Consider the following 13,982-nt stretch of genomic DNA (forward strand, 5'->3'; position numbering starts at 1 on the left):
GGATAGATGACTCTAGTCTTTTGGGGAAGTTTTGTTTCATATAAAGACTAAAATAAAATATATTAATTAATTAATTTCCGCTGAGTATAGGTGGCACACATGTTATGCTAGTTTGAGATGTATCACATAGTGATTTGACAGGTTTATATGTTAATCCACACTCACAAGTGTAGCTCCCTCGGCCACCATGCCACGCTATTATGATGTCATTGACTCGATTCCCTACGCTGTGCCTTTCATCCCTGTGACGCATCCATTCCATAATTGGAAACCTGTATCTGCCACTCCCCTTCACCCGTTTTGCCCATCTCCTACCCCTCCCCCCCCCACCCCCTCTGGAGACCATCACTTTGCTCTCCATACTATAGGTCTGATTTGGCTTTTTGTTTGTTTGTTTATCCATTTGTTTTGCTTTTTAGATTCCACATATGAGCGAAATCATATGGTATTTGTCTTTCTTGGTCTGACTTATTTCACTTAGCATAATTCCTCTAGGTTCATTTGTGTTGTCGTAAATGGCGAGATCTTACTATTTTTTTTATGGCTGAGTAATATTCATGTGTGTGAGTGTGTGTATGTATTATATCTTTTTTACCCATAAGAATAAATCTCCATATGTATATTAGGTTTCTGGATTTGGAGTTTGGAAGTTTTTCTATGTGTGTTATATATTTTAAATGTATGCATAAGGTAAAATTGTAGCATAATGGACAATTATAATTATGAAAAATTTTGAACTTTTTTTAATATTAGATTTTACCTATGATGTGGAAGGAAATGAGTCATTGATCAGAGCAGAAAAGAAACCTTTCTCAAATACAGAAAAGATTAAGCTCAGGGGTAAACACAGCCAGGATTTTATTAAACGAAACATTGAGGTATGTACTTAGAAATTTAGAAACCAGAATATGGGATTAAATGAGTTATGAAAATGAAAATAGTTGTGTTCAGTGTCTTTAAATATTTTTTTTTTGATCATGACACATATGTATGTAATTGAAACAGTCTATATAAATGAAAGAAAAATTTTATGGACCAGTACTTAACTTTACTAGTTTTAATTCCATCCTATCTTATTCTACCTCTTTTAAAAATGCTAGCTGCAACTCAGTACGTTTATTTCACTACCCAGAAATGAATCCAGTTCCTGCACTTTGAAAAACATTTATTTAGGTAATAGCGTCAGACAATGCTTCCCAGATTTTAAATTGCATATTAGTAAAATTGGCTTTTGAAAGTAATGAGACTGGGGCGCCTGGGTGGCGCAGTCGGTTAAGCGTCCGACTTCAGCCAGGTCACGATCTCGCGGTCCGTGAGTTCGAGCCCCGCGTCGGGCTCTGGGCTGATGGCTCAGAGCCTGGAGCCTGTTTCCGATTCTGTGTCTCCCTCTCTCTCTGCCCCTCCCCCGTTCATGCTCTGTCTCTCTCTGTCCCAAAAATAAATAAACGTTGAAAAAAAAAAATTATAAAAAAAAATAAAAAAAAAAAAAAAAGAAAGTAATGAGACTGATGTTATAGCTGGTGCATTTAGAAATTTGCATGGAAAATGCTCCTGGCACATCTGGAGAGGCCAGTCGGTTGTCTGTCCCCTGACCCCTCCAGCTGAGCCTCCAGGAAGCCTATCACTTGTCACTTGCCTTGATTATTTCAACCTTGATCTTCCAGACCCTACAGCCTGACTTGGTGTCCTCAAGGCAAACTAACCAAGGGAAAAGGGGTTCCCCTATTAGACCAGAATGCTGATTAATTAATTTACGGTAAGAAATGTAGGTGCAGTGGGCAGAAGGCTTGTGGCAAACCACTCAGACAGTCAGGTTACTAGAAAACTGCATTGGTGAGTGTAAAGTTATTCATAAGAGCAGAGAGTTAAATAATTCCTCCCAGTTCAAGCCTGATGCTTCTTCCACAACTGCCACGTCATTTCCAGGTAGACTAGATTTGTGGGTCAATGTGCCACTGCCAGGACTGGCCTCTGGACCTCTGGTTTTTCTCTTTATGTTCGTCTGATCTGAAGGAAATCTCCAACCCGATCTCTCTGTGCTGGCCCATTTTATGTTGATTTATTTAATTTGCCAAGAGCTATAGCATTTTCCCCACACCCGGGGTTCTTGCTGACACAGCAGCCCCCGCATAGATTTCCCTTTTCCCCTTTTAACAACAGTCACTGAATCTTTGTTCAAATTTCCTATATGACACTCTTGAAACGTCAAAGCAATTTCATTTAGGAAACAGCAGGATGTGCGGCTTGCAAGCGGGCACTTCTTTTTGGGTGCAACGAAAGAGTGACTTTACGATGGATGATGTTGCGAAGGGCAAGAAGAACTTTGTTCAGTAGCGTGCCCAGTGCCATACCATGGAAAGGGGAGGGATGCACAAGAATGAGACAAGCGCCCATGGTCTGTTTGGGTGAGAGACAAGTCAGGCCCCTGGAGTTTCTTACACGGATGCCAACAAGAATAAAGACATCACCTGGGGAGAGGAGACATGATGGAGTAGTTGGAGAATCCCAAGAAGTACATCCCTGGAAGAAAACTGATCTTCGCTGGCTTTAAGAAGACAAAGGGAGAGGACAGACTTGATAGTTTATCTCAAAAAAGCTACTGAGGAGTAATCGTTGGCCACTGCTTATTTATTACAGAACCAAATGTCTCATGACTTCTTTTATGTGTACCATATTTAAATTGATCTCAGGCACCAGAATTTGGATCAGGAATGGCTGACAGACTATTCCTTTTGGACAGTCCTGATTTAAGTACGATTGGCTTGTGGTTAAGTGAATCTGATCAGCTTTTTGAACTTGGATAGTAATCCTGGTTCAGAATTACCAGAATTACCAGTGCTGTCCCTGTTTTCCCCTTTGAAAGATAGGGTTGGAATCGATTGGTAATGTTCAGCTTTTCACAGAGACGGTAACTGCCATCTCTAAACCTGTAGGAGATGGGTTTAATACTTAGAATTATATAACTTGTTATATTTATTTAAATACTGAGGAAATCCCTTTACTCTCCCAACAAATAGCAAGACTCAGCTGGGTTTTAATGTTGTGTTAGCCTGTAAAAGGCCAGGGCTGAAGCTGGCAACGTCCACTTTATCTTTTTGGTCCTAACTGCCGATTTAATTAAAGTTCACGGCATCTAAAATGCTACCTTTTGCTTAATTAAACACATTTTCATGTGGCTTATGTATAATACCAAACAAAGAATATTTAACACTTCTCACATTTTATAGATGAGCTGTAAGGCCAGATATTTTTAAAATTTAGTGTGACCTGTCACACTATAGTAGCGAACTTTGCTTGCGAATTCTTCACTCAGTCAGACTAAGTTATAATTCAGGATTGTCTTTTAAACAGCCCTTCAATAACGCAACTGTAGAAATACCACATATGTGTGATTGCTAATGGTGCTTTTGCCAACTCATTAGAAGGATTAAAGTAGAGGACATATGCCATCAGCACACATGTGTAAGTTATATAGTAAGGCTTGAGATAATTAAAAATCACAGATAAAAACAAACAAATAAAAGCAGTTTCAGTCAGTAGATATATGCCACAAAGGAAGTGGCAAGATCCTTTCAAATACCTCAGCAGATAAGTTATTACATTGATATATAACAAGAGGTTTGCAAACTTCCCATGTTTTATTGTTTTATATTTTAAATAAAGTGTTGTTGAAATGGCTAACATGAGGGCCTGCTTATAGCTGGAATGTACGTCACAAATGAAAAATGCCTAATCTCACAACTTTTACCTTAATGTGTCTGTACTATAGAAACCTCAGGGCCCACTTTTATTTTCCTGAACATGAATTGCTTTGAATATTTACTTTTTTTTTTATTAATACATTCTGTAGTTGGCTAAGGATTCAGGAATGCCAGTGCTTATGATTGACAGAGAGAAGAAAAGGCTGACTGAACTTTTGAAGGACTTAGATGACAAAGATTCGGGGCTGTCCAGTCCTGAGGTACGTAAGCTCTGATATTCAGTGACTTCTACCCTTCTCCTCCTTCTCCTTCTCCTCCTTCTCCTTCTCCTCCTTCTCCTTCTCCTCCATCTCCTTCTTCTCTTTCTCCTCCTTCTCATTCTTCTCCTTCTCCTTCTTCTCCTTCTCCTTGTTGTTGTTCTTTTCCTTTTTTTTTTGTAGTTTCAATTTTTTATTTAAATTCCAGTTAGTTAACATACAGTGTAATATAGTTTCAGGTGTAGAATGTAGTGATTCAGCACTTCCCTACATCACCCAGTGCTCATCACAAGTGCCCTCCTTAATCCCCATCACCTGTATAACCCATCCCCTTGACCCGCTCCCTTCCAGCAACCCTCAGTTTGTTCTCTATAGTTAAGAGCCTGTTTTATGGTTTGCCTTCTCTTTCCCCCCTTACGTTCATTTGCTTTGTTTCTTAAATTCCACATATGAATGAAATCATATGGTATTTGTCTTTCTCTGACTGACTTATTCACTTAGCATAATACTCTCTAGTTCCATCCACTGCAAGAACGTGCCTGATTTCGTCTGATCTCTGAAGCTAAACAGGGTCTGGCCTGGTTAGTACTTGGATGGGGGACCTCTACGCTTCTTAATTTTTATTTATTTTCTTTATCATGTCACTGACATTAGCACACATTTACAATAAGTTTTTAAATTATGGGACAATGTTCTCTGTCTTTTAAAAAATCCTGTTTTACAAATTTATTTTCATTAAAATTTTCAGATTTTTTTCTTGGTCAATTCATTACTGACTCTGAAGAGGATTACTTTATATTATTATAAGAGTCACTACACATTAGCTCTCACAGTTATAACCGCTACCTGTGATGTAATGGGCTTAGTCATTAATGACATATAAAAATGTTTCCCTGTCTCTTTTTATTTTGAATATTTATTATCCCTACACTGGTGTAGTCCTCAGGACTCCTAAAGAGCACTATCATGCTCCTGCCCAGTTAACCTTGAGCATCCAGGTCCCTGAAGAGTCTGGAGGGAGCACAGACTCAGTCCAAGGAGGGGAATAGCCTGCCATCCAGGGTGCAGGTGTGGGTGTTTATAGGGCTTGGGCTGGTCATCTAAGGGGTGCGGTGGCTCAGCGTTTGCACTTTGTTTGCATACTAAACTTACAGCAAGATTCTTTACTTCCACAAAGAAATGTATTCTCCTGTGTACCTTGAAGCCCATAGCCCTGTCATCTAGTTCTTCTTTCCCTATGTTTATGGAGGTGAGGTGTAGTGAGTGCTGCTGGCACCCTGCCCAGATCCCTTTTACCTAGTCCCTTCCGTGCATCCGGCCCCCTGCCCTGTGCCAAGGGTGCATAGCTGCCTTTTCCCATAGAGTATTGCCATGGGCTAGATGGGGGCTGAACTGCCTAGGATGGCAGCCTCTCTCCATCTCCACCCCCTCCCAACTCAAGATGGGATTAGCTCTGTGCTGCAGTTTGTCCCTCAGAGCTTCCCCAGGGGTCAGCTGGGCTTCATCCGACACCACCTCCTTGCCTGGTTTTGTTTCTCTTGTCCTAGCCTGCTTCCATCATCCCCTATCCCTTCTCTTGAAGTGGAGTTCTCCTGGGAGAACTCCAGTCACCCTCTCTCTTCTGAGAGCACTCCCTCAACAAGTCACCTGAACCAGAATCCCTAGCTCAGGTTCTGCATCTAGACCAACCTCAGAGAGGTAGGTGCAGAGGGTAGTTTTGACTCTAGGTCCAAAAACTGCTCAATTGCAGCAATGCCTGTGGCTGGTGGGGGGGGTGGGGCGTGCCATGTTTCTTCCTAGAAATGATTTAACAAAATTTTTATTATTAATGTTGCCTTTTAAATATTATTTCTGTTAGGATTTATGCCTTGTCCCTCCTTTATTAAAATTTTTTTTAATGTTTATTTATTTTTGAGAGAGAGAGACAGAGTAGGAGCAGGGGAGGGGCCGAGAGAGAGAGGGAGACACAGAATCCAAAGCAGGCCTCAGGCTCTGAGATGTCAGCACAGAACCCGATGCGGGGCTCGAACCCGTGACCGTGAGATCATGACCTGAGCTGATGTCAAAAGCTTAACTGACTGAGCCACCCAGGAGCCCCTTAAACTCTTTTTCTATCATTTACTTCTGTTTTTAGGTAGATTATTTACAAATTATCGTACAGCTGGGTTTTTGTTGTTGCTGTTGCGTCCGTAATTGTTTCTCTATCTTTTGTTATTATTTCCTTATTCTTAATCTTTTAATGAGGACATTTAATTTATATGTTTATTATGACCACTGATAATGTTTGGGCCTTTTTTGGACAGTCTATTTGACATTTCATTGATTAGATTTGTTTTCTTAATTTCTCCCCATTTTCCTCTCATGGTTTGAAAAATTCCTATTTCTTTTTTTTGTTTTTAGCAAATTATTGATACATACAATAACTTCTTAAATTCTTTTAATGTTTATTTACTTTTGACAGGGAGAGAGAGAGAGAGACAGAGCAAGAGCAGGGGAGGGGCAAAAAGAGAGGGAGACACAGAATCTGAAGCAGACTCCACACTCTGAGCTGTCAGCACAGAGCCTGACGTGGGGCTCGAACCCAATGAACCATGAGATCATGACCTGAGCCGAAGTCGGACACTCAACTGACTGAGTGTCCTTCACCGCTCACACTCTGTCTCTTTCTTGCAAGAATAAATAAACATTAAAATTTTTTTTAAAAAAAGCAAGTAAGGAGTGTATTTTGCTTCAGTAACAATTTTGCTCCAGGTGTAAGTAGCTAGTGTCTTTCTTTATTCCTGTTCTGTATTCTTTGTATGGTTTTGTTTTTAGGTTTGCAAGATTGCTACTATATCTGTAGATAATGTGTCCATTTTCCAGGCAGAAAGAAGAGGGAAGGGGGAAGGGTAAAAGGGACACTCCTCTGAGGCTTTGCGTTTCATTTGGGAAGGGATGGTGTCCCTGGGACTTCCACCTGCGGCTCATCAGCCAAGATGTGTCATGTAGCCACATTCATTTCATACATCACTGCAAGTGAGACTGGGGATTCAGGTATCTTACTTTCTTATTTTAATAGCAGAGAAAGGCAAGGAAAAAGGAAATTGGAAAAGGGGATCAGATCAGTCAGTGTACAAGCATATAGGTGGGGAGAGAACCTCCTCTATCTCTCCTCCAGGTCCAATAATATTTTTCTCATAACCTTCATCTTTTTTTGTCATTTTGCTTATATAAGCTCATTTCATAGTTTTCCAAGTTGGATTTCAACCACGTCTATTCTGCTATTTAGCTATGTAGCCTCTTTTGAGATTGTTGTTATTTTTACAGTTTTTTGGTTTTGTAAACTAATATTTGCTGAGAGTTTTTTCTGTGCATCATCTGAGGGGAAAGGTGGCATCTTATTATCTGGTGTCAGGGATAGACATTTTATACAGCAATTTTATAAAACCAGATAGATTGTGGCACATGTTGAAGCAGATTCAGAGGAAGAAGTTAGGAAGTGTGGCAGGAAGAATTTAGGAACACTTTGAGGAAGGGATCCATCTACGATATTCTTAAACCATACCAAACTTCTTGCCCTTCCTCAGATTTGCTGTATCTTTGACACTGTGTGTCCTTTTATTTGTTCCCCCATCTCTGATAAGCCGATGCACCTGAAAGATGATGACTAGGGTGATAATTATGTTTTAATTCTCCAGAACTCTTGCCCTTGGGTGGTTCTTTATAGTGGCATGTTTAATTGTGTTGGTGAGATATTCTCTTGAATCTCTCTAGGATACTTAAAATTTTTAAAAGATTTCCTTCTATATTAGGAATTTACCCTTGCAATGAATGGCACAAAACCAAATGTCTCTACTGCCAAAATGGGTTTTACATCATATCTCAAATTACTCATATCTAAATCAGTATTGAATGTGTGAGTTCGGTTGTAGATCCTTGGTTACGGACCTGAACCCCTCGCTGTAAAGGAAGCTGGTTAAGAGCATTTTCTGGGTTCTGTCTTAGGGAGGTAAGACTTCTAAAAGCTTGAAATTTTCCACACCTAGCAAGGGTGTCTAGAAAGTGCTAGATGGAAAAACATGATGCCATCTACTACATATTACATATAATTTCCCTCTGTAACAGCATAGTGCATGAAACATTTACATTTCTGTTGAATTTAATTTGACATCCTTTTTATTCCCAGTGTCATTAAAAAAGAATTCCATTCAAACAAGAATTTAAAATTTATTAACCAGTGTTTAGTCATTGGTTCCATAGTTTTATTTTTTTGTGACTCCCTATTATTTCTCACTTAGATCGTACAGTATTTGTATCCCTTTTATTTAGGAAAAATTAACTGGAGTTTCTTATTTGTGACTAATTAAGTAATATATTTTCTTATAATTATATATAGCTTTCATATCCCAACTTATAAGTGTATTTAAAATGTTTATTACTGTATTATATCCTTGTATGGATAGACTACAATGTATTCACTTTTCCCTATTTTTAGACATTTGGGACTTTTGCAATTGTTCTTTATTGTAAATGACATGCCAAAAAACATCTGAGTCCATGTTCTGGGTTGCGAGGGACAGAGATGGACTTCGTTGAAAAAAAAAAAAAAAGGAATAAATGTATTGGGAAACTTGGATAGCCCACAGACTTGGTGGGAAGTTTGGAGAAACACATCTCTAACCCGGGCAGATATCAAGGTACCCAGAAACATGGCTTCAGAAACTCCTTGGAAACAGGCTGGTTAGGGGCTGCCTCACAGCCACGAGACACCCCTGCTAGATGATCACCATTGCCACCCTCACTGCTATCAACACTGGGTCCTCCAGGTCACTGCTGTCACCATCAATCACTGCCTCACTTCCCCTGTATCTTTGCATCTCTGTCTCTCTCTCTCCCTCGGGAGTCCAAGTCCAGGGCATTCGCTTCTGATCGGCTGATTCTAGGTCATTTGCTTGTCTTCTTGATGCCAGTGGGTGAGGAGAAGGGGTGTCTGATGAGGCTTTGTCTCCTACCAAGTCTCATGCAGTGTTTGGTTTCACCAAAACAGGGAGGGACATTGGATGCTGGGGTCAGGGGGAGACATGTAATTCTTTCTGCATAAGTTTTTGCATGTATCTCTTCTGATTACTGCCTAGGGATTGATTCCTGGTATTAGAGTCATGAAACCAAAGTGTATGAAATTCTTAACCTTCCTTACCCTCCACTTGCCCCTTTATTCCTAGTGTTTTCATGATTTTTCTGCCCTTGTATTACATGTTTCTCTGTGTGGCCTCACCCATTCCCATGGTTCAACAGTTTGAACCACTATAGATCGGTGGGTGAGTCCAAAATATTTATATACAATCTACGTCTCTATTTTGATATATTTAACTACCTAACATAATCTGTGGATATCCTAGGGACATCTGTGAATATCAGAAGTTCTCAAACAGAATTCACCATTTTCTTCCTCAAACCTATTATGTCTCCTGTATTCCCTAGCTTGGTCAATAGGACCACTATACCCCTAGTTCTCAAAATCCAGAATTTGGTTTTTATCTTTGATCCTTACTCCTCCTTCCACGCTTCCATCAAATTATCTCCAGATTCTGTAATTTCTACTTTGTAAGTATCTCTGGAATCTGCTCTATGTTCTGTATTCCCAGGACATATTCCTTAGTTTAGGAGCTTATCACTTTTGTTCCAGATTATGGCTTTTTCTTCTTAACTGGGTTTTCTGTTTCCAGTCTTGCCCGTGCAAGTTCCAGTTTTAAAATGCATGGCCAGCCATGTTATTTCCTTGATTAAGATGTGATTAAGATTGATTATCTCCTCCAGGAAGCCTTCTCCAACCACTTTGTCTCTCTGCTCCTTCATGTCCATAAAGGTTAGTTGACCCTCACTGGTCCCCATGGCGCCTTGGCTTACCAGCACTCTTCATACCTTGTTAAAATCTTTGCTACCAGAAGACTGAGAACTCCCTAAGGGCAGAGCTTGTGAGATTCCTACTGAATCACCAGTGCCCAGTGCAGTGTCTATGTTCAGTGGGCACTGAGCACAAGATGTTTGAGTGAATGTTATGAGTGGGTTTTAACCCATTATGACATGAATATTAGTTGAATAAGGAGTTAGATGATAAATAGGCTCGTGAAACCCAAACAACTGCATTTATAGACCCTATGTTACTTTTCAGGGACAAATCTTGAAAATAACGTGTCGATTATAGGGTAAACATGATTTATTCCTATTTAACATATCACAGACTACTTTTTCAAAATGGAGAAATGAGAATGTTATAAGAACCAGACTGCAAGGCCAAGAGATATATTCCACAGGGGAAAAAAAAAACCCACACAATGTAGAATATACTTTATACAGATTTGGCAGATAATGAAACAATAAACTACTAAATTTTTTCTTTCACTATCCCAATGTTAATTTTGTGGGTTTTTTTGTAATGTGTGTGTTTGTGTGTGTGTGTTTGTGTATGTGTGTATGAAGTCCTGAGCATTGATGTAGCAGTCTGAAAGGGATATTTTGGAAAAAGTGTAGCATGGGAATGACCCGGTGACTCTTGTTTCCTTTTAGGGCGATCAGTCTGGCTGGCTGGTCCCAGGAGAAGGATACACATTTGCAGTCTCCCAGCACCAGCAGCTTGCCGAAATCGACACAAAGCTCCAGGAACTTTCTGCAGCCTCACCAACAACTTCCGACTTTTCTCCAAGACATGGAAACCACAGCGATCAGGTAGATTTAATTTAAGGATACACAGACTATTCAGGTTCGTGTGTTAAAGCTAGTTCACATAATCTGACAATTTGCTTGTTAACTAAAGAGGTTTCTTCCCAGTTGTTTTTTTCGTAACTCCGAGTGCAATGATAGTAATTTCCGTAAGCGCGTGCGTTGTGTGTGTTTTCCTTTGGTGACTTCCCTTTCTCTTCATTTTTCTTTCAGTTGATAATTTACTGGGAAGGGTCACTTAGGAAGTATTTATTTTACTGTTATTGCATCTTTATGATTTAAGCTAATTCTTGATCACGATGAGGAGACAGGATAGGGAAGAAAATCAATAAAGCACTCATTCATCCTCTATTTCTCTTAATTCCTCTGTTTCAAAGTATCAGCAATGGCAGCCGTTTGTCCCTGATGCTGCCATATTCTTCCAGCTCTTTTAATTTCACATCAAGCAGTGAAGCTCTCACTATGCTGATGACTTCTCTCCTGTGAGGATTTTGAAAGGAACATGTTTCCTCCCTGGAGAGTTTCTGAAATATTCTTTTACAGTTTTCTGTTTAGAAAAATAGAAGAGTAATAGCAGCTTTGTAAAAAGAAAATTCTTTTTTTTCACCCCCATATCTCAGTACTTCATGGGATCTGGTTCAGGATTGGGTGGTAGTTTTCACCTAAACAGAAAATGGCCAGCCTTTTGTTATTCTGTTAACCCTCTACCAGTTGTGTAGACATTTCACCGAATCATTTTCTGTACAATCTTAGATGCAGGTGGTTTTTTTTGTTCCTAAAAAAGGCTTAAAAATAAATATTCTATAGGTAATAATTCTGCTTTATATTGAGTCTTTAAGCCATCAACTGAAGGTTGGGGTTCTGGCTTTGGGCCAGTTGAAACTGCTTCAAAGGGAAAGAGGAGTGTTAAGATATTGCGAAGAATATCTTCACGCTTGGTCACTGGCAAAACCTTTATGGAGCCATCTTGGCTTCCTTAGGTCATGTTGGCAAGGCCTGGGCACAGCTGCTTCTGAGCCCTTTACACAGCAAGAGTGGTGGTAGCAGAAACCACTCGTTTCTGGATTGGGGTAAAAGCGGAAAACAGAGCATTGGAATCTCTGTCCCTACTCAAATGTACCCCAGGACTTTGACATTAGTTGCGCTGCTAGTTTATTTAAGTTACTAGGTGCCATTTCCCAAAGGGAGGAAGGCAAGAGGTGGAAATAAAATTGTTCCGGGATACTCTTTGTTCTTTTTGTGTTACACCTGATTTTTTTTTTTTGTTATTATGTTGTTGGATTTTAAGAGTATCTGAGATCTCAAAGCTGAATAGTGATTCTAAAGACAGAAAATACCTTTTAAATGGTGATCAAACGTCATTCTTTAAAGAGAGACTGAGAATTCAGAAATCTGTTTAGCCTTTAGGATTTCAATAAAGCGACTATGGTGAGATTCTGTCATCATCATTTAAATCATACTTTCAGAATTCACATTTATAGTTCAGATAAAATTTTTTTTAAATACTAAAAGGGAAAACCAGTATGTTGCTTAGTTGTCATGTACTGAGATAATATATTTTTATGTGAGACAACATAGGTTTAGTGAGAAAAGAGAAAACTGCATTTTGAGATTCCCATTGGATGCAGAAACAGAAATGTAACATCGTATTTGATGAAAAGAAATAATTAATGCCTCTTTATGCAAAAAAAAAAAAACTCTTTAAATCTTTTGTTCAATTTCTTCTTGGCGTTTCCTCATTTCTAACTAAAGCCAGCACTGCACATTGAATTTTCAAGCCAGAAATGCTAACATGGCAAATTATTTTGCAGATATTATTTTTGGATTGGAATTCTTTTTGGATAAATACACTGAAAAGTATCTCGGTTAAACCTTGCGTATCTGTGCAGTTGATGAATGGGCTCCAATCTGTTGCTGAACCACAAATATTCATAGCACATATTCATATTATTTTTATTTTTAACCCTTCTGCAAACCATTAACTCATCAGTAATTTTTCTTCATGCTCCTTATGAAAGAATGTCTTTTAAGTAGAATGTGAATTCTGGTTTTCAGCAATTGATTCAACAATATTAATCAAGTGCTTGCTGGGTAGGAATTGTAGGGCGCTGAAAGACAAGTCAGGCCAGTGTAGAACTATGGAGTCAAAAAGCCTCACTTTGAGTTCTGGTTTGAGTTCACTTCCACTTACTGGTTCTGAGGACTTGGGCATTAATTAGAAGCACCCTGAACCCTAGTTTCTCTATTTATAAAATAGTAATAATATTCTTTTTTTTTTTAATTTTTTTTGACGTTTATTTATTTTTGACACAGATAGAGACAGAGCATGAATGGGGGAGGGTCAGAGAGAGGGAGACACAGAATCCAAAACAGGCTCCAGGCTCTGAGCTGTCAGCACAGAGCCCAACTCGGGGCTCGAACTCAAGGACAGCAAGATCATGATCTGAGCCGAAGTCAGCCGCTTAATCGACTGAGCCACCCAGGCGCCCCAGTAATAATATTCTTTAGGGCTCTTTTATCTTTTACTATTTTTTATTAAAAAATTTTTTTCCTTCCAACATTTTATTCAAATTCAAATTAATTAACATACAGTGTGGTATTGATTTCAGGAGTCGAATTTAATGATTCCTCACTTACATATTAGGGCTCTTTGAAAGGGTGGATGAGTTGATTTGTGTAAAGTGCTTACTTAGTGCGTGTCAGACACAAAACTCAACCGGTGATGTTATTGTTATAATAATAAGTGACTTGGGGTGCCTGGGTGGCTCAGTCGGTTAAGTGTCTGACTCTTGATTTCGGCTCAGGTCATGATCTCATGGTTCATGGTATCGAGCCCCGCATCGGGCTCTGGGCCGACAGCGTGGAGCCTGCTTGGGATTTTTTCTTTCTCCCCCTGTCTCTCTGCCTTTCTCCCACTCTCTCTCTCCCCATCTCAAAAAAATAAATAAACATTAAAAAAGATAATAAGTGACCTAAGGAACACATTTTCTTGTGGGAGGCACAGGATATATACATAGTTAAATGTGGTACAAAACAACATAGATAAGCACAATAGAAAGGTATAAAAGCAAAGTGCAGTGGGGTTCAGGGGAGAGAGAGAGCACATCCAGAAGGAATATCAGGAAAGTCTAGTTCCACAAGTGAGGGACAAGAGGTGGAAAAGGAACTGGTAAATAAGGCAGAAGGAGTTAGAGGCCCAGAGAAGGCTGCCGTGATACAGCATAACGTTGAAAATCGGTGGCCTGCAGTGCAAAGTTGATTCACATGTGGATTTCCTTTAGCCCACACAGGGTTTACAGTTTTTTTAGTCCATGTGTAAAAATTG

The 13,982-nt window shown here is 39.4% G+C and overlaps 1 protein-coding gene and 1 pseudogene across 1 annotated transcript in view; both read left to right on the forward strand.

Annotated features, from left to right (window-relative positions):
* The window catches only part of FSIP1 (fibrous sheath interacting protein 1), a 193,043-nt gene that overhangs the window by 43,093 nt on the left and 135,968 nt on the right, over positions 1 to 13,982 (forward strand). The window contains exons 7-9 of the mRNA XM_047074517.1: positions 754 to 878; positions 3,851 to 3,961; positions 10,505 to 10,663. Coding sequence (XP_046930473.1) covers positions 754 to 878; positions 3,851 to 3,961; positions 10,505 to 10,663 — 395 coding nt within the window. The remainder of the gene's footprint in view (positions 1 to 753; positions 879 to 3,850; positions 3,962 to 10,504; positions 10,664 to 13,982) is intronic.
* LOC124508102 (cytochrome c-like) lies at positions 2,293 to 2,610 on the forward strand (annotated as a pseudogene).

The sequence above is a fragment of the Lynx rufus genome, unplaced genomic scaffold (genome assembly GCF_022079265.1).
Source record: "Lynx rufus isolate CCGP_SWC_20201006 ecotype Redwood Valley unplaced genomic scaffold, mLynRuf1.p SCAF_13, whole genome shotgun sequence".
NCBI lineage: Eukaryota > Metazoa > Chordata > Mammalia > Carnivora > Felidae > Lynx > Lynx rufus.